This window comes from Heliangelus exortis, chromosome 7 (assembly GCF_036169615.1).
Source record: "Heliangelus exortis chromosome 7, bHelExo1.hap1, whole genome shotgun sequence".
Taxonomy (NCBI): domain Eukaryota; kingdom Metazoa; phylum Chordata; class Aves; order Apodiformes; family Trochilidae; genus Heliangelus; species Heliangelus exortis.
This window is the reverse complement of record NC_092428.1, coordinates 20,486,194-20,511,931: the sequence shown is the minus strand read 5'-3', so window position 1 is coordinate 20,511,931 and position 25,738 is coordinate 20,486,194. Positions and strand designations below refer to the sequence as shown.

Here is a 25,738-nt window from a genome sequence, read left to right as displayed (position 1 = left end):
ACAGTTTTAGAAATTGACACAATTCTGGTATTTTTAAAATGATCCTCTTTTCCATGCATCTATTTCTCCTTCCAATACTGATTCTCTTCCATAAGGAAGTTCAAAAACATATTGGATGTAGTCTTGCAAAGCAGTTCAGTTTTAATAGCACTGCTGCTACAGTTGTCAAATTTTCTACTTGTTCCCACCTACCTGGTGGTATCTTTGCACTGACAAAAAAGGTTCATTAGGAGTCAATTGCATTAAAAGGAGCTGCAGAAGTATTTGGTATTGCACTGCCAACTTCACCTGTGTCCTCAGGGGAGCACAGTACTTGCAGAGAGGACAGGATCTAACAGATAATAGCTCTTTTTCAGCTTCATGTGTTGTTTTTTTTCGTGTCTTCATCAGTCAGTGTCTATCTTTTCTAAGTCACAGGACAGGTAAAACAAACGTTCCTTTCCTTGCAGTAAGCTTTTGCTTTCATTTTATTACATGTGAGAACCTATTTAGACATTTTTGAGCATTTTAACAACTCAACTCCTGGGATATATAAAAGAATAAAATGCATGGAAAGGGTGTAAACCAGATTAGATTAGGGTTAGAATGCTTAGAAAACTTTTCATTTACCTTACTTATCACCTGATTGAAATTGAGTCACTCAGGAGTGCAGTGGGTAAGCACACAGCAGGACAAAAAACAACAAATCATGTAGAACTGGGCTTCAGGTGACATTGCTGTTTTCATGCAGTAACATTCCTGACAATTTGTCAGTGGCAGGGAAAGATGAAGGAGAAGAGAGATAAAGGGGACAGGCTAAATACTATTCACGGTTATAAATTTGAGGTATCCATTTAATAAGTGCTAAGACCAGTAATGTGTCAGTGAAAACTTCAGCTAAACAATTAATCAAGTCAGGAAATCTTGAGTCTTGTAATATCGTGGTTCAATTTTCTAAGTCCTGCCTGGGACACAAAGAGTCTTAGTGACTCCCATGGGAATAATAAAGACAGAATCCTGAACGTTTCACTTCACATATAACTACAATCACTTTGGGGCTAGGATGAGACCTACTTTCCTTCTCTCAGGATATCATCTGTGCCCGAAATAAAACTGAAAAGTATTTCCATCAGCAGTTCTTCTCTCTATATATCAAGAGAGAATGCAAATATTAGCATTTGGCTGGATGACTGATTTGTTAATTATTTCCCTGGCTTGCGCAGCACTCAGATTGCAAGACAGGCAATTATGCTTTCTAGACCTAATGTTCATACCCACAGCAATATATGGACAAAAACTTTGGTCAGTCTCTTTTCCCAGGCAACTCTCAGCAAGACAAGAGGGCACAAGAGGTCTCAAGTTGTGCCAGGGGAGGTTTAGGTTGGACATTAGAAAGAATTTATTTACGGAGAGGGTGATCAGACATTGGAATGGGCTGCCCAGGGAAGTGGTGGACTCTCCATCCCTGGAGATATTTAAAAAGAGACTGGATGTGGCACTCAGTGCCATGGGCTGGGAACTGCAGTGGATCAAGGGTTGGACTTGATGATCTCAGAGGTCCCTTCCAACCCAGCCAATTCTATGATTCTATGATTCTTATGCTGCCAAAAACTCAGGTAACCAATAAAGATATGTGGACTCATCCCCAGGAAATTTCATCCCGTTTTAGAACACGCTTAAGATGCCACGGATGGAATTTGCATAGAGGGATTATTTTGCCATCAACATTGCTGAAAAAATACATGAATTTGGAAGAAATTCATAACGTTTTAAAAATCACAGAAGAAACATTATAATGAATAGAAGTGTACTTTCAGCACAGTGTAGGCAAAACCACAGTACTTCAGAGACTCAAATATATAAACAGATACTGATTATAAAAAGAAAGCCACTGTTCTTACCTCAATAAAAAAATGGCTAAATTAAGATTGGGAATTTCCTAGCTATGGAGAATGGCATTACAGAATCAAAAGCGAGAGGCTGAAGTACAATCAAAACTTACCAGAGAAGGATCAAAGCTTAATGGTATATAACCTTCAGACATAGTGTCTCTTTTGAAATATACAAGTTCAGCACAGTTAACTACCATTAATTATTTATTACATTATTTATAGTTACTGAGAGATGTTAAAAAAAAATTTAGTTAAGGTAAGCATTTAAATTAATAAAATAATTTTTTCAATTTAAAAAGAGCAGAAAAATGGGTTTTTTTAATGAAAGGATCTAATAGCATACAGCAAATAATTATTAATAATAAATAGCAGAAAAGCCACTGAATGAAGATTCAGTGCTTGTATATAGTCTAATATATATCCCAGTCTTGAGATGTGACTCAACATTCCCAAGTAGACATAATAAATAATTTTGAAGAACCAAGCATAAAAAATATTTATGTAAGCTCTTTGGCTGAAAATTACCCAAAATGAACCATACTGATTTCCCCTGCTATGCAGACAGTGCACCCAAGACTTCCCCCACTCAAGCACCATCAGGCTCCACTCCAGCACTGCAGCTCTTGGCTTCTTAACAGCATCTTAAGGGGGAGAGCCATTCAGGTGCAGATTTCAGAGCAGCTCTGGGGACTGATGTAGAGCATCACCCTAAAGAGCCACGTCCAGAATCAAGAATCACAGCCAAACCTCAAAGATATGATGATTCACAAAAGAGTAATACAAAGCTTTGTAACTTCCTTCTGTCCACACAAAAGACACAGAGTAGTTCAAGTGTTCTCAAAATCCATATTTCTAATACTATGACAATGAAATTTATTTTTCTTCTTGCCACTCAGCATTTTCAAAAAGCAAAAGCCTAACTGAGGATACTGTGAGCATCTGGACAATAAATTACTTTCTTTAGTTTCCTGAAGCTGTTGATGAACATACATAGTTATCTGATCTCCCTGTAATTCCTCTTACCTAGGATGTGGACCTTACAGGGTGCCACAGGACTGTCAGATCATTTCTAATTGACATACATGGGAGAGAAAAATTAGTTAACACAGATAACTAGATCTTAACTACAGTCTGCCTCATTTAGGCCTTCACGTTTTCTGTTTCCAAGAGGTTTTCATTTATGCCTGTATCTGAGAGACTTTGACTGGAAACATAACTCCATGTTTTAACACTGCTAAGTCAAGAAACTGAGCCAGGACTTGTCAAAAGGATTTGTTTCCTATTGAATTGCTCAGGTACTGCTGGCAGCTGTCACTACTGCAATGCAGGGCAGGAAGTGCTGCAGCTGACACCAGTCAGGGAGAGCACTCTGTCAAGAGGTGGCCAACCCCAAAAAGATGCCTGGAAGACAGGCAAAACTGAACTTGGTATAACTTTGCATTTTAGAAATAATGGGGACACCACTGGTAATGATTTTGTGAAGCAAAGATTGAGGCCTGTTAGATTTTACAGTGGCTGGTGGGTGAAAAACACCCACCAAGTGTTTCATAGGATCCAAAGGAAGCTTACGAACCTCACAAATAGTACATTACAAGACTGACCTAGTAAAGTATTTAACCTGGCTGAACAGTTCTGCATTCTACTTCTTGAAAATATATCATCCAACTAGATTCAAGTGTGTCATTTACATTTATGTTTGTTCATACTTAAGGTAATCAGTGTTAATCAATGAGAAAAGGTCCCAGCCTCAACACAGTGAGACCTCCATGTCTACTGTAACATTTTGGGTAATGTATCAAGATCCTCATTGCAGAATGCAGCCAATAACTATTTGTCTGAAAGATTACAGCTGTCACCTCTACTTAATAAGTTGTGCCAAACCCCTGATTCTGGTGAGATGTGCCCGTGACTGATACGCATCTTGACCTTTCCATGGTGAGTGCAGTATAATATGTGAAAGGATTCACATGGAGATTGTCTTTAGCTCAAACAGAGAATATTTCTCAGACAAATAAAACAATTATTTTTAACTTCATCTCTAAGCTGGAATTGGGGGTTAAAAAAATAAGCACTCCGAGACCACATCTAATCCCTAAGCACAATCTTAGTGTTACAAAAACTTCATTGCCCTTTAAAGCCTTGGCATATATCCACAGTTTCCATTCTCTTTTCTAAAACTAACAAGGACACTATGCAGTGCCTGTAAATAGCAGTCCACTCAATTAAACTGCTCATTTCAGAAATATATTTATATTCACTGAGTGACGTTGATATTTTCTTTCAGTTTTCACAGAAAAAGCTGCTTGTTCATTTTAACAACATTAAATGCTACTGTTCAAAGCCAGTAGCTCATAGCACCATCCAAATGCTGGCCAGACATCTAATAAATATCCTGCCACCCTCCCACATCTGCTCAGAGACATTTGGGCATTGCAATGGGATTTGCCTCTATTTCACAAGGACTGAGGGAGAAACACCTCCCCCAGCACACAGTAATACACAGTAACCTCCTCGATCCACTAGCAGGGCAGGTCTTTTTTAGTGCTTTGTGTACACAGCATCATCAGAAGTTCGAGGAGGCAACCTCTCAAAAAGTTCTGGTGTCCCAATTCTCAGCAAAATGAACTAAGCAATACCAGATGTCTTATCCACCATTAGTGCTCCTCTCTTTTTTCTGTTAATCTGCTTCAAATTTTGTGATTGTGATTCAGTTAAAGCAAATATGCAGCTGTTTGACTACTCTGCTTTTCTGATCTTTCCACAGGTAGGTTTGGCAATACCTTTTCTGAGTACAGGTACCTGAGACTGAGGTGTTCACTGAGTGAACTGTGAAGGGCTCCAATACAGACTGTCCACCTGGTCACAGATTTCAGTAAATGGTCCAGTCTAGATCATTATTCCAGCTGATGTCATATGGAACACCTAACATTACACCAGCTTTTAATTTAATTGTTTCTTTCCAAGACCTAGTCAGAATTTTCTGAATATAATCTTTAAATTCCACTGAGAACCATACTGGTATGTTTAAAAATAATTTCTGTAGAACTCAAGGGAACCAATTACAGGGCAAGGAATCACTTATTTTATTCTTTTATAGTTTCATCATGTTTTTAAACATCATCTAATTTCAGGCTATATTTCTATAACAATATGAACACATTTTCACTTGAAAATATGGTAAGAGTCCATAATTTCTAGTGAAATGTTATCAAGTGCAAAAGGCATGTTTTGTCACCACTTCAGGCTGAGTTGTTAACTACTGTGCTCAGACAGGAGGCAGGCATTCATAACCTTATTCTGGTCTGCCATGGGCACAACTATCTCCCTTCTGCATCCAGTAATTCAGAGATCCTGACTGGAACTGTGATGTGGTCCTTGTTCCCTGAACTTTTAGGTACTACTAGGCCAGCTGCTGTGTTCCAGGTGACACTCCTGACAGTAAACATGTTGCTGCAGTCTCATCCCAGGGGCAGTCATTTAGTATTGGGCATTCAGTTTCCATAGTTCTGAGACTGCAGTTTGAAAGGCAGGAACAACCAGGAAAACCTTAGTCACTCCAAGAACAGATGGCAGGAGACATTCACAATGCTGAACACTAGCAAATTATCACTAACATTAGTGTTTCTTTAAAAAAATAAAAAAAAGAAGTCACATTCCTACGGGATCGGAATCTACCTCTAGTCCGCAAGCAGTCCCTGAAAGAAAACATCGTTAGTCTCATGCATATAATGGAATTATTCAAAGAAGAGGAAAAAAAAAATCCAAATCCACATTTTAATTCTCTGTTTTTACTGATCTTCTCCTAAAATGCTTTTAGGAAATGTTTCTAGAGTTGTCTGAGTACCACTATTTCAGACCATGCTTTCATCAGTATTGTTTATATAATTTTAAATTACTCTTAAACTGGGACAGATAACCTCGTCTATTTCTTCTGAGAATAAACACAGCTAAATCTGCTCCTGATTTAAAATGTGCCCATCAGCAGAACTAAAACATGCACAGAATTGGTTACTATTCAGAGCTTCACACAAAAGAAAGCAGTTTACAATAACTGCCAACTTTCCCCTGCCTGCAGTTTGCTGTCACCACATGCTTTATTTATAGTAGGCCTGAAATAAATACTGCAGGATCAGGCATCTTTTGGTGCTGCATATAAAAGGAAAGCTATTAAATATTTATCCTAAGTCGCTCATAGCTTTGTCTCTAACACTTTGCCTTTTTACCAGAGAAAATAACTTACGAGTTTCAGGAAAAGACAGTCAATTGTGCCTGCCTGGAAGTGATTGGGGCACCATCACTGGCATGCCCTGGGAGGGGATCAATGTTGGATCAATGATCATCAGGCACAGAAAGTCTGCACCTCCCCTGCTCCTCCCCGGCAGCACAGGGAGATGCCAAGGCTGAAGTCTTGAGATTGTCACAGGAATGTTTGTGCCAGCAGAATGAGGCACACTCATGTTACAGCACTTTCCAAAACTAAGCCAGTACATTTGGTGAACCCTTTCCAAAGAGGCTGATCAGATTCCTTGAGTTAAGATCAAATGAATGTTGTGGATGTTCCAGTGAAGTCTGTTGACAAATAACACTGCACTCTCATGCACTGCATTTACTCTTCATTTTTAAAAGAAATAAGAACAGATTTTACATGCATTTAATTTCTCCCTGTGAGCTGAACACTGTAGGACAGTAAGTTGATGGCCTAGTATCTGTGGGACAGCCAGCCAGCTAAAGATGAAGTTTGGCCCAGAACCAAAATGCCTGGGGGCAGCTGTGTAGCTCAAGTAACTGTTTAGAAACTGATACTGTGAAATGACTGGGAACTAAAGTCCAGGAGGTCACAAAAAGATTTAAAGCAATGTTTTTTTCCACCACAAGCACAGGTCATTATAGAGTATGATTACAGACTCCCATAGCATTGTCTAGCAGAACTAGCACCAATGCTTTCTCAGCACACCTAGAGAATTGTAGGTTTTTAAGGAACGAGCTGCATCTACATCAGTACCTGGTGGTTTAGAGTATCAGCTTTGCTTGCCTGAATTCTATCATGCCCCAGGGCCAAATAAATTTATTTTCTTCTCCCTTCACTGCCGCTTTCTTTTCTTCAGCAAAAGAGATTTCATTTTCTAGATGTCCTCTTTTGTCTTCTAAACTGAAGGAAATAGAGCTGATCTGGAGGGCCCCATACCTTTCCACACTACTGGACCACAGGTGTCTTTCTCTGGTAATGGTAAAACATTAAAACCTGGAGAACTCCACGCAGGCCACTTTAGTGAGCACTGCACACTAAAGACTCAGTGAAGAGCTATGTCAGTGTACCTTGAATAGTGCAGACTGATGCTGCTTGAAGAAAAACTCAGTTTTAAGAGCAGGAGAAGTAAGACTCATTGTATAGGCAGGCAAGTATGAATGGATGTTCTTAGTGCTTCCCTTCTCCTACATCTGATGTCCTGCACAAGTGCTGACACCATGTAGAGGTTATCTTGACAACCAAGTAAAAAATATCCAGCTCCCCACCCTGGAAAAGAAACTCCACAGGGAACTTAAGCATGGTAATAAAAGTGAGTAGCAGCAGACACTGTCTGAAGTGTCAGGTTATAAACAATGCTCATGAAAGCTTCATGGCCAGGATCAATAAAAGGAAAGGCCATCGCTCTTAAGAGCCAAGAGCCATTAGAAAAATAAAAAGCTTTCTGTCTCAGAGTGTTTTCATGTTCCACTGCTTGCTCCATGGCCTTACAGACCAAACAAGCAAGTTCACTTCTACTTCCAGTGCTGCAACAGCAAAACCAAGCAATAGATTGGCATTCCATAAACTTGAGATATATTCTGTAGAGCCACATGACTACATCCCATAAATATCCAAGATGATAAAAGTTCAGGGCTGAAGTTTTCCCATCACAACAGTCAATTTCCTAACACACATACACGACTTTTCAATTTGAAAGGATTTCCAACGTTTCCAAGTTGCTATGCAAATGAGATAACTGAGTGTACCCATCTCTACAGCCTTTATGGAAACTAGCTTTGTTTTTCCATACTTGTAAAGCACTACACTACAGTTTTGCTGCTGCAAGCCATGCCTAAAAAAGTAAAAATGATCTCCTGGCACAGTCATTTTCCCAGTAACCAAGTCGCAGGAGATTTTGCCTCTCCCCTATTTTGTTCTTATTTGGTTGAAAATGACTGTTACTAGTGACTGCTCCCATATTTTTCACATTAACTACTCTTCTCACCTCTGCAATCTTTGAAAAATTACTGTTTTTGAAAAAAAGTATGATTCATGGTAAATTCTGGATTTATCTGGATTCTGGATAAACTGCCAGAATAATTTTGCATTTAGTTAACTTAACTCATTTGTGCCTAGGAAAAATGATCTTTTGAGGTGAGATTAATCTAACTTCCTTTTGTTCCAGACACTGGGATAAGGGATCTTTAATAGAGTTCTATACAAATGTCAGTTGGCTGAGATCACATGCTGATTTATTATATAAATACTGAACTGTGCAAAGTGAAAGCCAGCTTAATGCCTCTGAGCAGAACTTTTTAAATAGCCCCATGTTATCTAAGAAAGAATACTACTTAAAAAGAAAAGAAAAAAACCCAGCAAAACTTTGTCACTTGTTTTTCCCATATAACTGTCACTAAAGAGAACTAACAGCTCACATCAAAAAGCAACTGTCCTGCAAAAGAGGAGGACACATCTCACATCTCTGTGAGAAAGTCTGCTCTCTCCAGGCTCTACTGACTTCTTTTCCTCCACTCAGTCTACATCTTTCTTATTCTGTCAGATGCAGAGAAAGTGCTTTCAAACTTAGATGTGCCAGACCACTAACACAAATTCTTAGCTTGCTGTATGTATCCATCCTGTGGAAGACAGGTTCCTCCCATGCACTCACAACAGTTATTATGATGCTCATTTCTAGAACAGTCATTCATAAACTGACCAAACAAAACTGTATGCTCTCAGCATGAGAATAACCAAAAGAAACACTGCTGTTGGATTTAATTTTTAACAGAAGCATAAATGGATCCAGGATTATAGCTGGATTCAATGGGCTAAATTCAACACACTTACATGGCATATAAACCATGCCAGTTTCTGTAAGAATCCATGCTGATTTCTACAAGAATCAGAGCAGATTTTGGTTCTCTATCTCATATCTGTGCCATGAACACTTCAAATAAATCTGACAGGCAAAGATAAAACACTTATGGCAGTCAGTCCTAGGTTTCACAGGATGCCCCCAGGAATGCAAAGACTTCAACTTATATCAACATACTTCTGAAGAGTGAGGCTCAAGTTGTGGCTGGCTGACTTGATCTTGTTCTGGGCCTCTAGGTGGGTCATGCTGTCAGTGTTGACTCCATCAATGGCTACCACAAGGTCCCCTTGGTTCATCTGTGACTGTGCTGCCTTGCTGCCAGGGGTGATCTGTGTGGAAAAACAAAGGAAAAAAGTAGAAGTCATTCTGTGCACAAAACACAAGAATGTTTCATAGTGCATATGGTAAAACAAAATTACTGGAAATTAAACAAAATCAAAGTTAATTCATACTTCTGCAAAGGTCCCAGACAACATCTACTTGTAATTACTGTCATTTTGAGGTGTTTCACCACATACTGCCTCCACCCAGGGAAATAATTGCTATTATTTATATGAGAGTAGTATACAGAGACTCCACTCAGAAGTGGAAAAACTGATAAACCACTACCTGCTGCAGGATTTTATCATATTTTTCTCCTAAAAACCATCTTACCCAAATTAATTCATTATATTGAACGGACAGAAAATGAATGTGTGTAAGGGGCTTCTGACATGCTTTGTTTCTTTTATAAGGAGCTCTTTTAGGGAATCATTCTATTTAATCTTATCCACATGGAACTACAACTCCATTACCAAAACAGATCACTACCAAACTGAGTTGACCTTATCAAACTGATGGACCTGACACGCCAAAGACAAAGGAACCTTTAGGAATAAGAAACCACAATTTTTCAACTGCAAAATCAACCACCGAGACAACAGCTCCTTTGCTACAGCATCATGGGTTTTTTAGCTCCAGACACCTTGTGAACTGCATCTTCTACAAACAGCTGGGATCCTAACTTCAATTTTACACAATCCTCTCTCAGCTTGCATCTGGATGACATTGATACGTTACAGATAGTTATGAAACCAGACTCCAGCAGGGATCTCCAGCTAAAAGAGAAGAGCCTTCACACCATCAGGCAGACAAATTTTAGTGAGCACATCACAGTAGTCCTTTGCTCTCTGCATTCAGAACTTAAAAATGGCATGGACATAAACTATAGGCATTTGCTCTGATTTTCAGGTACTTGCTTCCTTACATTCCTCCTTACAAAGCCCAGGAATGATCTAAAATGCTGCAGCAAAGGCTGCAGTCAACAACTTTGTTCCTCTAGCACTGTAAACATAAGAGATGTGTCTGATTTAGAGCCAAAATTCCCCTGTGAATTCAGCCAATCTGAAACGGGGAAGTTAAATTCCTAAGGAAACCCTAACCCAACACAAATCCAGACACTTTTCCTCATCAAGGGTAAAAACCCTTAACTTGTCTTCCCTAATATGACCTCAAAACACTTATAAATATGTCTTTGTACTCAAACCAAGAGTCATTCCAAAACAGTTTTGTAGATTACTTGTTCTTCTACTAGAAAGACAAAGGAGGAAAAAAAAAAAAAAATCTTTCTTAAAGGATTAGAAGGTTAGAAGGTCTCAGTATTGACAATGACAGTCTAGTTCACAGTGTAATCTGATAATGTTTGCTAGAAAACAAACTCTAATACCAGGGTACTAGATCACAGTACCCTGAACACTTAATCTATTTGAAAATATCGATAACTTTGGAATTAGGCACTGCAGATAACATCCCAGATCTGATCTGACTGGAAGGGACAGCTTTCTATACCTTTTCATTAGAGATAAAAGCAATAATAATTGTTTTTTGAGTGAAGAAAGGCCACAGTTAATTTCATGCAAATTAGAAAGTTGACTGATAAGGGCAAAGCCATTCCTTGATGTAGTTTTCTGATGTTAAGGAATTAAAGGGGGGTGGAGATGGGAGGAGGAATACTTTGTGGTAGTTTCAATGATGGAGTTTTATTCTGCAGTCCAATGCACCCTCATAGAAAGAAATCAGTGGAAACAAGAGGTACATATTGCAAGCAGAGTTTTCCTACCCTATTAGCTTCTACACTTTTAAAATACTTGCATTGTGTGCAGTACACAGAATCTTAGGGTCTAAAACCAATATGGATTGTATCCTACACATATACAGGTACTCATAGACCCTTCCCTGCTCAGTCCCTCTCATATGTCAAGAAGCAAAACCTGCAGTAGGATAAGAGGTGAGGAAAACAAGTGAAAACAGCCAAATTCAGATAAATCAGTCCCTAAGACTTTGATTCATCAAGCAGTGCACTTCTCAGTGTTCCTCACTTTATCCTTTTTCTCTGTTAACATAAACTGTTTGCCAGTCAGGTAAACACCAAGACTTGAGCCTTCTTGAGAAAGTCTTTTTAAAAAATAATCTTCACAAATCACTTCTCTAAGACACCACTTTTTACTTCCTCAGTGCAATATGCAAGTTCTTGGCAGAAAATGCTAACTCTGCAATGCTGACACTGCCAGTCTCCAGGCAGCAGGTTCCAAATACTGGGAACTCCCCCATTTGCTCATCAACCCAGTTACTGAAAGTCAAATTTCTGCCCTAATTTGGGAATTCTCACTTAACACAGACATCTCTCTTTTCACTCCCCAGTGATGCTTCAAACAAAATAAGCCCTGAGAAGTAGAGCTTCCACAGAAAGGATAAAGAAGTCTGGATCTGGGATTGGTTTAAGATAGCTGTAACATATTGATTTCCCTCTCAGTTTCTCTGACTTCTTTCTTAAGCCCAAAATTTAAATGTTATTTCTTAAAATAGAGATACAGCAGGCAACTACAACTGCCCTAGAATTAGAGTCAAATTTAGAGGGAGAGGATAGTTATATCAGCAAACTGCTTTTACTAACTCTAGTGGGAAATTTTTTGCCTAACACTTTCAGAAAATGCTACCTAAACAAACAAACAAAAAAATACATTAATCCAAAGAATGTATCAAACAAAAAACATTGAGTTTATAATAAATATAATTTTCTAACTATGGCCATTGCAACACCCTTTCTGAAGAGAAGAAGTTATAGAAGAACCATGCTGGAAAAGGTAAGAAAACAGTCTCAGTTATGCCTTACCAGCCAGTGCTCCTTTATTTGAAAAGAAAAGGAAAAGAAAGGGATTTGCAGTCATCTCTTCAGCCAGGTCTAATGGTAACAAATTCTGGACTGGTTCCACCATACAGCTCTACCTTTCCAGCTTTCACCTCAGGGGCCACTGATGTAACTTAACCTCCCAAATTCAGCTTATCCCACCTTCACAGACATTGGGACTCACAAGTATAAAAGCTGGATCTAATTTATTCTATCTGTAATTTAGAACCATAAACTGCATCAGAAAATAATTCTTCCCCCACTCTTCCCACTGGCTAAAAGCACGTTATGTAAATTTTTTTATTTTATTTGATCCTGTGGAGCTTTATATAGAAAACATTAATAAAGTCTGGATGTATGATCTGTGTGAAATATTCAAATCAAAATACAAAATTATAAAAAATATTTTAGTTAGAAGCTGACAGGCTTCTCTGGGAGACTTTCAAGTGAACACACAGCATGCATTTACAGCAGACTTAGAGAAGAGTCAGTAATTATTGGAGACAAAATACCAGCATACAGATGGAGATATAGGGCACCAAGATCTGAAGTGTCAAGGCACATTCAAGACTATCTTGTTCCCATTTTTAAAGATCCAGCAGAGAGGAACAGAATGCAAAGTGTTTATCTTCTGGCATTTTCATATGAAAAATTTATCTCTGTCTACTACAGATTTACTAGATAAAATCACAAATAGGGAAGATCTCACTGTATCTTTGTAGGATCCTTATTTTCTATTTAAAAAGGTTTTTAAAAAGATTTTTAAAACAAGGGTTAATGTTAATTAAGCCTTGAATTTAGACTGAAAAGCCACATCTCTGTAGACAGTTTACATTCCTGGTTTACTCTCTTAACTCTGGAGAAGGCATAAAGAGAACTACTTGAAAAAATCTTTTTAGTAGTCTTAACTTACTTGCTTTCAATTACAACATAGTTTTCAGGTGTTAGGTGTTGTAAATGCCTTTATTTAAGACTACAGTGAGATGTTCAGAGATTCAAGGTATTTCTGTCAACTGATTTACAAAATGCAAGCCAGCATACCATTGACAATGCCATCTAATTTTAGTAGTATTTCTTTAGCACCTCAAGCCCAAGAACAGACATCCTGAAAAGCCAAACATCCTCCACCTCTCTCAAAAAAAGCCAAGGAAAACTTGCTGTTTCAGAGATGGGAATTTTCAGCCCTCACAAACTTTCCTCCAGAGAAGATATCTGACTTCCAATACCCCCAGCTTAAAGCAAGTGGGCAGGCTGGGAGTAGCATATGTTGCTTTCAGTGTACTACAGAGAATTCTTACTACGCTCTGTTGTGAGCAGAACTGTAGACTGGGTGAATATATAGTAGGGCAGTGACAGCTGAGCCCTAAAAATTAAGTCTGCACTGGATTCAGAGTAAATACTACTTAGCAGGAGCTCTGGGAGGCAGTGTACTGGGAGTGCAGCTGCTACACCACCTTGGGAACAGCCTGTGTGCCCATCCATGCCCCCTCAGATACACTCCAAAGGGGAAGAGATGGGGATCAGGCGGCATTTGAATGGCTGGGTGTTAAAAAATTAATGAGAATGCTTGTATAAACAGATGGATGGATACAGCTTTCCTACCCCAAGGAACTCCTGATTTACAAGACAGACAAAAATACATGGAGAGGCCCAGGCAACTGAGAAGGTGTCAATATGGCAGCTTACAGGACTAGCCAGGGCTTCTTTCTTTTTCCAGGACTGGAGCTATTTCTGACCACCTCCTGACCCTAGTCCCAGGATCAATCAGTTAAACCCTTCTCATTTAAAAACATTTTGGAGAATCAATCAATATTCACTAGCACTAGAAATATGCTAAAAGCTCTGTGAACAAACACCTGCTACTCTTCAGGATTTCTGGAAAAAGAAAATATTACAATAAAATGGTCCTTTCCATAGTCAGAAGGGCTAGAAATCTTAACAGGACTTAAGTTCAATTGCCCAAAACTATTATATGGTACTACAAGAAAAGGAATGGACAGACATTAATAATCACTAGAGAAATGTTTCCTTTATGGAGAAAACAGCACTTAAATCTCCCTCTGTTAAACATTCACAAGTGTGTTTCTGTAGGGATGTTTCAAACAAATCCTCATAGGCTTTCTAGCATTGAGCCTTACAGTGCCTGAGACTGGCAGCAAAACTTCCTTGTTTCACATATAGCAGCACTAAATACCAGAAGGAGTAGAAGCATGTCTTGAAATCCCACCAAAGAACAGTTACATTGATCTGGTGAATGCCCACATGAATCTGAGTAGTTATCTCTGAACTGGAGGCATGAGTTGTCCTCACACTGTGAGGAAGTTAATTGAGGAAATCTCTATTATTGTTTCCTAAATGAGTCATTTCCCTCCCTGCTGCATAATAACGGTGTAACAGCTCCAAATGGAAAATCAGTTTCTTAGAAAATAGAAGTCAATTCTGGACAAGAAAAAAACAGCAAAGTAAACAAATACAATCAGTGGATGTAAATTGTCAAGCAGAAATGAATCATTTCATTTGACATATTGCTGGAAGGCATAAAACAGGAACAAAGCAAGAAACAGCCTAGATAACCTACACCACTGAGCAACCATCCCACCTCTTTAATGATGCCTTTCATATCTTTCAGTGTCACATGTTATTGCTAAGAAAGACCAATTAAATGCAAAGACAGAGGACTGCAGGAAACTGGAAACCAAAGTCTTTGCATGTATAATAAACATCATTTTGCAGCTACAATTTTTCTAAAGAATATGTCTCTCTGTTCTTAATTTACTACCAGACTTTACGTGTTGTTTTTTTCCTTTCTGTTTTTTGTGTTTAATGAACAACTGACAACAAAACCTGCTTTAAATGAACACCCATGGCATCTGCAAAATATGCCATTGACACCTTGAAGAGCTTCCATTTATATTAAGCAGAGCTGAGCTGGCAAGCTGCAGAGACGCTCTGAAGTGGCCTCTCAGGCCATGTTTCATCTGTAGTTAGGAAGAGAGATTACAATACGTGTGAGAACACCAAAAATAGCTTTAATCTGCCTCTCTGGGGTACCAGGAGCCACAATGCCACAGCAGCACAGAGATTTTGTGCCATGTCCAGTCAAGCACTTACAATTCAGGACATGCTGTGCTAAAATCTGTACTGGAAGTGCAGAAGGGCTGTTGGCACTTGAGCAAACCAGCTTACCTCAGTCACCAGTATGCCAGCCCATGCTGGAATGATACCACCTCAACTAACACCAGAAACTTTCCTTCTACTTAATGCTTAATTCACAAGGTTGCTATTCATGCACAGTATATGGGCTCTTCAAGGAAGAGGACAGACAGCCTGCTCTCCGTGTCAAGCTAAATAGACCCAGGTGATGAAAATAAACCAAACGCAAAAGATTTCCAGCTAGGAAATGAAAGGACCTGTTTAGGCAATTAGGGGATTGCCCCAGGTAAGGCTTTGGGAGATTTTTTTCAGGTGTGAATGCTCCTGTCCCAGGTTGGAAGGAAGGTCACTCCCTTTCCTGCCTCAACTCCACATCATCTCATTGCAGAATTTTCAATCGATTGTTTAAAAAATTAAAAGGAAATATTTTGGAGTCTGCAGCTTAGCCTGTTAGAAGCATGACTACTCTATACTATCATCCATATAGATGATAGTAAAAACATGGATATGGCTTTTTAATTAGATGTGTTGGCATAGCCAGGAGATCATGCAGCTCTAAATTTTGTATGGTATGACCACTAGAAATCTCTGTTCTCCCAGTCTCCATCGAAAAATAGGTGTTAGACCTATTCAGTCTATTCTCAGCATCACTATTGCACTGCTATGCCAAGGAAGTGTGTGCTATGGGTATTGCAAAAATGAAATGGAAGCAAAGAGGAGAATCATATAACAACAGACTTTGGTTGTTTTGTTACGAAAACATTTTTTGAGAAATGAGTAAGTTCTTCTTTATTTCAAACACTTTAATAACCTTAATGCAAATCAAAACTGAGAACATAACTGAGGTACTGATCCTCAGTATTCTGGAAGTCCTCTGGATGTGAGCAGTTCTGTGGACTTGCTCAGGACAATTCCCTGAAGCAAAGTTACTCAGTTTGCAAGTGCTTGCAGGATCAGGACAGCCAAATCTCTTTAAACGTTCCCCTTCCTTTTCCCTACTTCTCTTTTTAAAATTTTAATTAATTTTAAGGCAGTTTTATAAGGCAGGATGTTTCTTTGCATTTCAAGTAGGCAGGCTCATTCACTAACATGACCTTTCACATTTTCACAGCTGTCAGCTTCTTGAGTCAAACATTCTGTACAGTTTTATGCCCTCCTCATACAAACACCATTTGTCTTGTCTCCCCCTACAAACATTAGCAATAAACTGAAGGGTTTATGCCTTTTGCTATTGGTCACTATAGTAAGATATTTTTTTTTCAAGTTCATTCTGTTTAATGCACTTATTGTATATAACTAAGACCATAGTGCTTTATAACTGAAGAGGTTTTGATCAGTTCAGTGACAATAAATCCTGGCTAAAAGGGCATTTGAGGTAATACCGAGAGTTTTAGTTTGGCAGTGAGTGGCTGCAGCCCATTTCTGATATTAAACAACTCAAAATAGCTTTGACTTTCAGTTAAGTCCTGAGGTTCCAGCACAGATTTGACTGATGTGTAAGTGACTCTTTTGTTCCTATGTGTTCATTGATTAGGGTGCTATAATGTTGATGTAGGCTTACATTTAAGTGTTCTTCACACATGTGTTTTTAAATTTTTTTTTTTTCCTGGCCACTGGAATATCATGAGAGTAATTCTCTGATCACTAAACACAAGCTGCCAGTTTGACACAGCAACCAGCAGTCCTGGCTCTAAACCTGAAACACGAAGTATTCAACTCCATGCTTGGCCTACAGATGCTAGGATAGGACACTATGCACAGAGAGGCAATTCTGTGAAAGAAGATGAAATGCAGCACATGTCCACAGTGAGAGATGTTAAGTCAGAACTACATTTGCAGAAACTACACTTGCTATTGTGCTACTACTTTTGCATCTAAGGTTTGAAGAAGCCGTATTGCCCAACGTGAATCTGTTTTAATTGGATGGCCCAGCATTAACCATCCACTATATAACAAATTACTGATTAAACATTCTCCTTATCTACAGGAATTACTGTTTCATACCTGTAGCATTCACCCATGTTCTGTGAGAGAATAAATAAAAGTACAGGTTTCAAGCTTCAAAAAGTGAAGAACTTTCAAGATCCAGAAGTGAAGTTCCCTGAGAAAGTGCAATGCAAATTTCTTCTGTAATATGTTGTATCATGTTTAGTCAATACCACGACATCCTGCCAGTTATCTCAGCAGGATCCTGGGAAATTTAAAGATGTAGCAGGTAAAATACCGTCTTGACACATTTAACAGGTGTCTAACTACTGGATGTTTCAGAAACTAAGAGAAGTTCTAGAGACTGAGGATGTTTCTTTTACCTTGATCAAACAGAGATGTCACTTCCCTTACCAAGCCACAGGAACCACATTTATTTGACAGGGAATAATTAGAATACCTAGATAAAATCTCAAATCTAAAAGAGAAAACTTGCTACATTGAAGACTGTAGAGACAAGACTGATAAATAATAATAAAAATCAACATAATCTCAATTTTTAAAAAGGAAACAACTTGTTTTACCTCTCCTTTATCTTATCTAAAGAGTGATGTAGCTATTGATGAGGGCAAGGACTGGTATTTTATTATTTATTTTCTTTACCATCCCACTCAGCAGTATATTCCCAATACTGTTAGCGAAACACAACTACTTCCCCAATAGGAAAACTAGAAACTTTTTCACAGAACTTATTTATTCTTGGGACATTTGGACCCCTTGCCAGCAGTACCAGCAGATGCATAAACTACTTTGTCAACATTCATCCATCAGTCCTTTAGCTGCCCAAATCACTCCCTTGTGGACAAGCTGATCCTGCCATCTCTGATGACAGGTTTTGAATTCCCTGAGGATCTACCCAGCACATGTGTGTGAGGAGGGAGATTTCAACATTCAAAGACCATGACCAGTAACTGGCACTTGAAAGAGGTATTAAGGCAGGAAGAGAAGCCTGATCAGTATTTCCTAGCCAGCTGTCATGCTACTGTGGACAGCTTTTCACCTTCTTGAGCTGCTCACCCTGGTTATCATCAGGTGAGGGTGAGAGAGCTTTCAGTTGGCACTGAGAATGCTAAGATGCCATCTTAATGAATTCTTCAACTTAATTTTGCACTACATTCCCAAGGGTTCAATGAAAAAGAAACCTCCATTGTTTTAATTACAAAGAGCAAAGTACACAGCCATGAATTGTGAATGAGCACATTCTGTCTACAAAACACAGGCTCCAGATTTACCTGTGACACAGTCATGACATTGCTGGTGAGTGATATTTTTCCATGTTAACCTGGGGAGCAGCATTTCTACCAATTCCTTCCTAGGTACTCTGCTTCTCTCCTGTTTTATCTCACCTAAATTTGGTGTTCACCATTTACTGATGTAAGCAGCACCAAGCTAAGGCAGGATTATTCTTCCAAAGCATCCAAGGTTTAATAAGTGTTTCAGGTAGGACCCTGAAGCATACTGTCTACATATACTTCTCCAACTCTCACTCCTCTCTACATGCCTGTTTTTTTCAGTTTGTTAATTATATTTGGAAAGAAAGTAACAGTGAGTCAAAGATTTCTACCAGTTTGGCAGCATGATCAGTGATTAGGAGCTTAGGGTAGTTCTTTAAAAAATGGCTTCCATGTTTGTACTTAAATAACTATTCTCAGGTAACAAAGGTGCGTAAGTTAACTATGAAAAACTACCTTAGCCTGCTTGGTTTATTTAGCTAGACTTTATCTAGATGAATGTATTCCTAATTTTTAGTTTATGATAGTCATTCATCTTTGATTCAGAGCACTACTCCTTACGGACCATCAGCTGCGTAATTTATGCATAGCTTGGGCAAAACAAAGGTGGTCTGCACAGTGCTTCACTTCCATTTCAAAGCTTTAATCCCTTCCTTCATAACTATAGACATTTTCCTCAGAAGCCCTGGAAGCAGAGGTTGTAATGAGCTACACACCTAGCCACAACAAGTTTCAAAATTCTCCATGTCCAAATTAGAAATTTACCTCTCCTGGTCCAGAGTAAATACACTGAATATATCTGATTATATATTTTGTTATGGAATAAATGTTCACAGGACATCTATTTAAGTTCATGGAAGAAATGCAATCAAGTTCAAAACAGTGTTATCCTTGGCTGCATTAGAATCTAAATTCTGCAGTGGTTTATGTCAAAATAACTGGTTTAAAGGAGGCAGCAGGAAAGTAGTTTTCTTGACCAAGAAAGAATTTCAGAAAGTCTAAGGTGGCCCACTTTTCTGTAACCAGTTTGTCTTTTTTCCTTCACCAAATGAACTGCTAAGCAATTGTGTAGATGACAAAATATGACAGTTATTTTAATAGGGATTCCTGCTGCTAGTTAAACCATTATCTGCCTGATATAAATGAGGAATGAAAGGAACATGTAGGAATATGTTATCACTCCACTTTGATCTCAAATTAGGACTTAGCTAAACTACAGGACAATGAGCTTCATCACTCTGTTTTGTGATCAAGCAAGCATCTGAATGGCTAAATGAAAGCAACATTTTTGACTGCATAAAGTAAAAATGTCTTTAAAGATGATTGATGTATTACCTAATACCAACATGCAGATCTTGGATCCAGCCAGAATTAGGACCGATTGAATCATGAAAGTTCTATGTTCGAGGCAGTTATATCTACAGTAATATTTTTCAGAGTTGTACATCCATGTGCAAACAAAATCTGTAGGCATTTTGGAGTTTTAATATGTTGCCAGAGTTTGATCTAAGCCCTCTTAAACCATGATATTACTGAACTGATAACTGGCTCCCTAGTTTTTATTTTTGTTTCCTTTTGTGATACCCATCCTTCTCTCACACCATCTTGTTCCATAACATTACTTAGCCTCATGAATTGTGTTTGAATATAAAATATTTAATAACTGTGAGGGATGGAACTTTGATGTGCTACACATCAAGCCTACGCCAACAGCAATGGCAGCAACAAACATTTCTCCAAGTGAATATTCTTTTAACTTCAGATACCAAGAAGCAGTAACAAATGAAAATTAAGAATGCTTGGATGGTTACTGGGCAGCTGGGGAGATTCCTGGGGCAGACAGAAGTGCCAAATGGAGCTGTACTTGTAATCTCTCTTTATCCTAGGATGGGTCTTCTATTTATAGAATTATACAGCTCTTCAAGAGGCTCTAAAGTTTACTTTTATACATGATATGGGAGCAACATATGCATTTTAATAAAGTCTGAAAATGCTCCCAAACTTTTAGTAGACATTTTATATAGCACCACAGATTATGTCCATCTGGTTCTCTCAGCTGGTGCCAGGCATTTTCTTCTCAATGGCATTCCTCCCCTCTCTACCTTCTTGTATCCTTTCCAGAACTGATAGAAATTCACCTTCTACCTTCTGGTACCTTTCTGTCCATGTCTGACATAAAATCCACAGAAAGTAGCTCCTTCACAGTTCCAGATAACCAATGAGTCTTATGGCTCAGACCAGCACACATTCAAATAAAAGTGTTTTCTGTTCCACATAGTGACATTAATCTCATATTTTGTATCTAGAAATCAAAAATTTCATAGTGGTACTTCTTCAACAGCTGTCAAAAGTCAGAAAAAGATTCCTATTAATCAGTTTTAACATTGACTCACTACTGGAAAGAGCATTTCACCTACCAGCAAAATTTTATTATCAAATTGGAGCAACCACCAGTGCTGTAGGAAGAATATTAAGTAAAATCAGTAATTGCTATTAAAGCCATATTCATCAACTACACAGAGAAAATGTAGATTATGTTAATCTATGTATCTGTCATCTCCAAAGAGACACACCAGCAATTTGAGGAACTTAATTTGTCTGGCCTTAAATGGTGAGGCATGGAAGTCTCTCTTTCACATATGTACTGTGCCTAGCAGGATTGGGGCCCAGACCTTCCCTGGTCCTGTCCCTCAGGGAAATACAACTATTGTGAATAAAGAATCAACATGTTTCACAGAGTGGCAAAAAAGACAGTATCTAGGGCAAATGAGACAGAAGACTGGTATAAAGAAATCATTCAGGTATTAAAATGAGCACCTAATAAAAATAGAGATGGAAAAAAAAAAAAAGAGAGAGAGAAACTGAGACACAAGAAAAAATTTTGTTTCTTATTTTATAAGATTTTGGATATGTCAGAGAAGAACAAGACAGAGTCTTCATTCTCCACTTCAAAACATCTAAACTGTTCCCATTCAATTCCACTGCTCTGTGTGAATACCACTGACAAACAGAACTGACATGAAAGCATTCAAACCTTTACACTCCTCTACCCTGTAGTGTAGGCAGTAAATTCTAGCATCTGTTGCAGCCTTTGCAAAGAGATTTGTAGTGACAGTATGGAGGTAAAAACTCCACAGACAATAAAGACTGGATCTCTTCCCTTTGGAGGCTCCTTAACTTTTTTTTTTTTATCATGCATGACCCTGTAAGAATGTGCAATGTGATAGTCCAGAGAGAAAAAGCACTGGGCTTTCAAGCTGAGCTTTTGCTGGCTGCAACTCAGCTATGACACAAAGTCATGCCTATCTTATGTAAAGACTGATAAGAAGGCTGTGTGCTGTTTATGCTTTATCAGTGTGCAATTAGAAAGTCTTGTGCTTGTATGAGTGGGTACAGTGATAATCAGCCCTCAGAAAAAAAAAACAAAACAATGGAGAGCTGATAGTCTGAGTATCAAAAGTCTGACTATCTTAAGAAGGAGGGGCAAAGAACAAAACTGCTAAAATCAACAGCTTTTGAAACATCATTATTACAAGTACCTTCCCCAAGGTAGGTGGGAATCAAGCTGTTTCAGAAGCTAGTGAGTCAAGAAGTTTCATGCAGGAAATTAATTCTATTGTGCTATTCTTCCCGTGTCCTCCAGCCTTAGCTTGGAGGACAAAAAACCTCATCTCTTAGATTTTATTCTCTGCTGTCAACAAATCAGAAATAAAGCTTGAGCACTGCAAAAATATGGTCCCAATTCCCCATTATTAGGACAAAGTTTTTCTCTCCAATGCAAATGCAAGTGTTTCAGTTTCTCTGTTAATTGCTTTGTAGCACTACAAATGACTGCATAGCTGCCTGGTAATGGTAAATCAGAGTTTGCATTTTCACCTCAGGCAAAGAATCAATGATTTAGTCTCAAATAACATTTGGAACACAGAACTTTAACTTAAAAAAGGATTCTAAAATCTCTTCTTTCCCCCCTAACATTTTAAATTAACATTTGTTGGTTTTATGAACATGGAAGTAAAACTAAAGATTGCAGGCATCTTGGTGTTCATATTACTGTCTCCTTTGCTAAAGAGCAACCTTCCTGCTCTCCTTATCAGAAGTACCAACTCAGAAGTCCATCTTTCTTACCTTTACATTTGAAACTCCCTCTATAATGGCTATGGCTGGGACCACAGCAAACTCACTGTTCACGAGAGACCATTGGCAGGGCTCACACCTCACTTTTGAAAAAGACAAGGAGTAGCACAGCCTCCTCCTTGTACCAGAAAGTCTTTCTCTCTCCAGTATAAGAACACCCAAAGCACACAATCCTTGCAATCTTAAATAAAATAAAATACATATATATATTTCCTTTTAAGTACATACAAAGTTAAACAACAGAAATTAAAGTTTGGAGATGCCTTTGTTGGCAGAATGCAGACAACAAACCCATGTTAGCAACAGTGACTCAGGAGACTGCTCCGTAGGATCAAAATAATAAATCTGCATTTATCTGCAGTTCCCTTAAGCAACAAATTGTCAGGACAAACCTCTGAAGCATGGAGAGACATTAAAAAGATATGTATAATGGATTTAAGAGAGACTGGATATCAGAGTTAAACATGTCAGTGGGAAGGGATGACTACAGGAACTTCTTAAGGTAAACATGAGTTAATACTAAGAAAGTAACTTCACACTTACCCTTACAAACATTTTTTTGTTTCCCTTAATGTAATAAATACAACAAACAACTGGGAAAAAATCCACATGTAGATAATGCACACACTCAAATTCAGCTATAATATATAACATGCCAGAGAGCTTGAGGGATCTGTATAATCTATAGATAAAGTCTTTGTCAATTCATATTACAGGTATTTCCATAGAGGACAGTAATATTACAATACACCCTTTAAATTGTGTTGATACTAATAAAGGAAAAAATTTTCATCTATTTTTGTTATAAACTTGTAATCTAACCTATGATAGTATCTAGAAATACAGCTTGATGTTTCCAAAGGCTGATTCACAGTATTCAGTGCAATGGCATTTGCTTATATATTGACTGTCTTAGATATATTTTTAAAAATAGAGTTTATTCATAACAGAAATTGTTTTGCCTTGTTAAAAATAAAAGTACTGTGATTCCATGAGGCTTGTACTTATATACATGGCCCTGTTTCATGCAGGGCACTAGTCCAAATTATTACAAGAACTAAATGCCAATTAATTCTCCCTTATGAGTTATGATAAATGATTATTTTAGGGTGAAGCTATACATTTTCCAAAGGGGCTTTATCACAGCTATGTTGACAGGACTTTAAGTATGGTGGTATGCTTAGTACTGCCCTAAAGTAGCTGAAGTATGTGCCACAGCAGGTGCCACAAGTAGAACATAGATTTCCTTTGACATTAGAACATAGGGTATAGAGTAAATGCAGGACTGTTTGATGGATTTAAAGAGAGCATATGTTGTGACTGGTTTAAAAAAGCAGAGGCTTAAGGGTGCAGCATTAGAACCAAAGCTTACCCAGTTTGGCGAAATCCTGCCTCATCATGGTAACAGTAGCTTCTACTTCATGATCATCAGGGTATCTGTCATTAAACACTTTGCCACCTCTGAGGGAAAAGCTTTCTGAAGTGTAACCTCTTGGTGAAACAAGCACCAAAGCATTAAAGCATTTGAGCTTCAATGGATACATTTCTGGCACAGTAGTGTAAAAAATAATATTTGCATCTATTTAACAAAATGTAAAAAATCATTTACATCCCTTTCATGTTCCTGATAATAATCTCTTTGGAAGAATTCAATCTTGAATTTTTACAACAACTCTTAGTGTCACAGGATGTTGGTAATCAATTATTCCTAATTCTCCAGGGACAAAGTGGCATATAAAATACAGCTTTTACCAAAGGCTCTCACTGCATCTGTGGCTTTACATGTCCCAAATGTAGATGGATCAATTCCCTCTATCAAAGGAGATTAAATGCTCCCCATTGTTAGGTATAGCTATACCTCCCTGCTAACACACACCATCCATCAGCACACGTATACTCCTCCACCTTTCACAATGACTGGGAAAAACTAAGGTTGTGACCTGTACAAAGTTTCTTCTAGATGAAGTTTTTTGCAGCTTGCAATAGTTTTGACCTTTGCAATGTCATTCCACAAATTTGCTGATTATTCCTTTCCTAAAACTCATCAATGGTACAACTGTATCTAGTTTTAATTTTCAGAAATTACAACTGACTTCTCTTGATCCATTTGCAAAATCCATATATTGCTTTGTATAGCAGTTAAGGTCATGGATGACTTGTAAAAATGTAGTGAAATACCTAACCAGTCTGCTTGACTGTCAGTTTCTAGACTTGAGGTATGCCAAAACAGTAGCAAAATTAAAGACCTGTGAAAAAGAATCAAACCATTACAAATTCCACTAGGAAAGCAGCCTAGGCAGTACATACTTTTCCAAGATTAACCCTAAGATGCATACACAGCCAGAAAACCTCACCCTCATCTCTCATTGATAACAGAGATAGTTTCTCAGATATTAGAAAAAATACCACACTCCGGGGTGTTCAGTCTCCCTAATGGAATTAATGGTAGTAATGCATGTGAAAATGCTACTCTTAAGGAATGTAGCATTTCTCTTACAGAGGAATTTTAACTTTACATTAAATGTTATTTTTTCCAACTTCCTTTTATGCACAAGTGACTGAGAACAGCAGTATTATCCTACAGCTCATAAGGTTCTCTTGATAAATATATTTCCCCTGTAACTTCGTGGAACTAATGGAATTATACCAGGAATAAATACGTTCAGTATCTTCAGTTACTCTATTTGGAAACCAGTCATTTGCCTGACCTTCAGTGCAATGCTAAAAACAGAGTTTGTCTGTCATCAACAGCCAGTGAGATTTCAGATAAAACAGAAGCCATGGCTCCTGCAATGAAATTCCAGGAGTGTCCATCAAAGGCTTGCCAACAATAGCATCTCACTCAGTCAATACTTTCACACTTTGATAAAACTAAGAAGAAAAAAATAATATAATTTGACATTTGGAATTGAGCATGACATAGAAACTTAGTACTCAGTTCAAAGTATATAAAACCAAAAGAATTCTTTAATTATATTCTTCCTAAACTTTTATGACTTGAATAGCTTTAGTTCTTTAAAGGACAAACTATTTCTCTGACTTTTGAGAATTTGCCCTTTTTTTGTTGTTGGTTGGGTTTTCTTTTTATCCATT

General features: G+C 38.1%; 1 protein-coding gene across 11 annotated transcripts in view; it reads right to left on the bottom strand.

Moving 5' to 3' along the window:
• LDB3 (LIM domain binding 3) overlaps positions 1-25,738 on the bottom strand; it is a 117,942-nt gene that overhangs the window by 71,144 nt on the left and 21,060 nt on the right. For all 11 annotated transcript variants that reach the window (XM_071749244.1, XM_071749243.1, XM_071749246.1 and 8 more), the window contains one exon: positions 9,152-9,303. In XM_071749244.1, the coding sequence (XP_071605345.1) occupies positions 9,152-9,303 (152 nt within the window). The remainder of the gene's footprint in view (positions 1-9,151; positions 9,304-25,738) is intronic.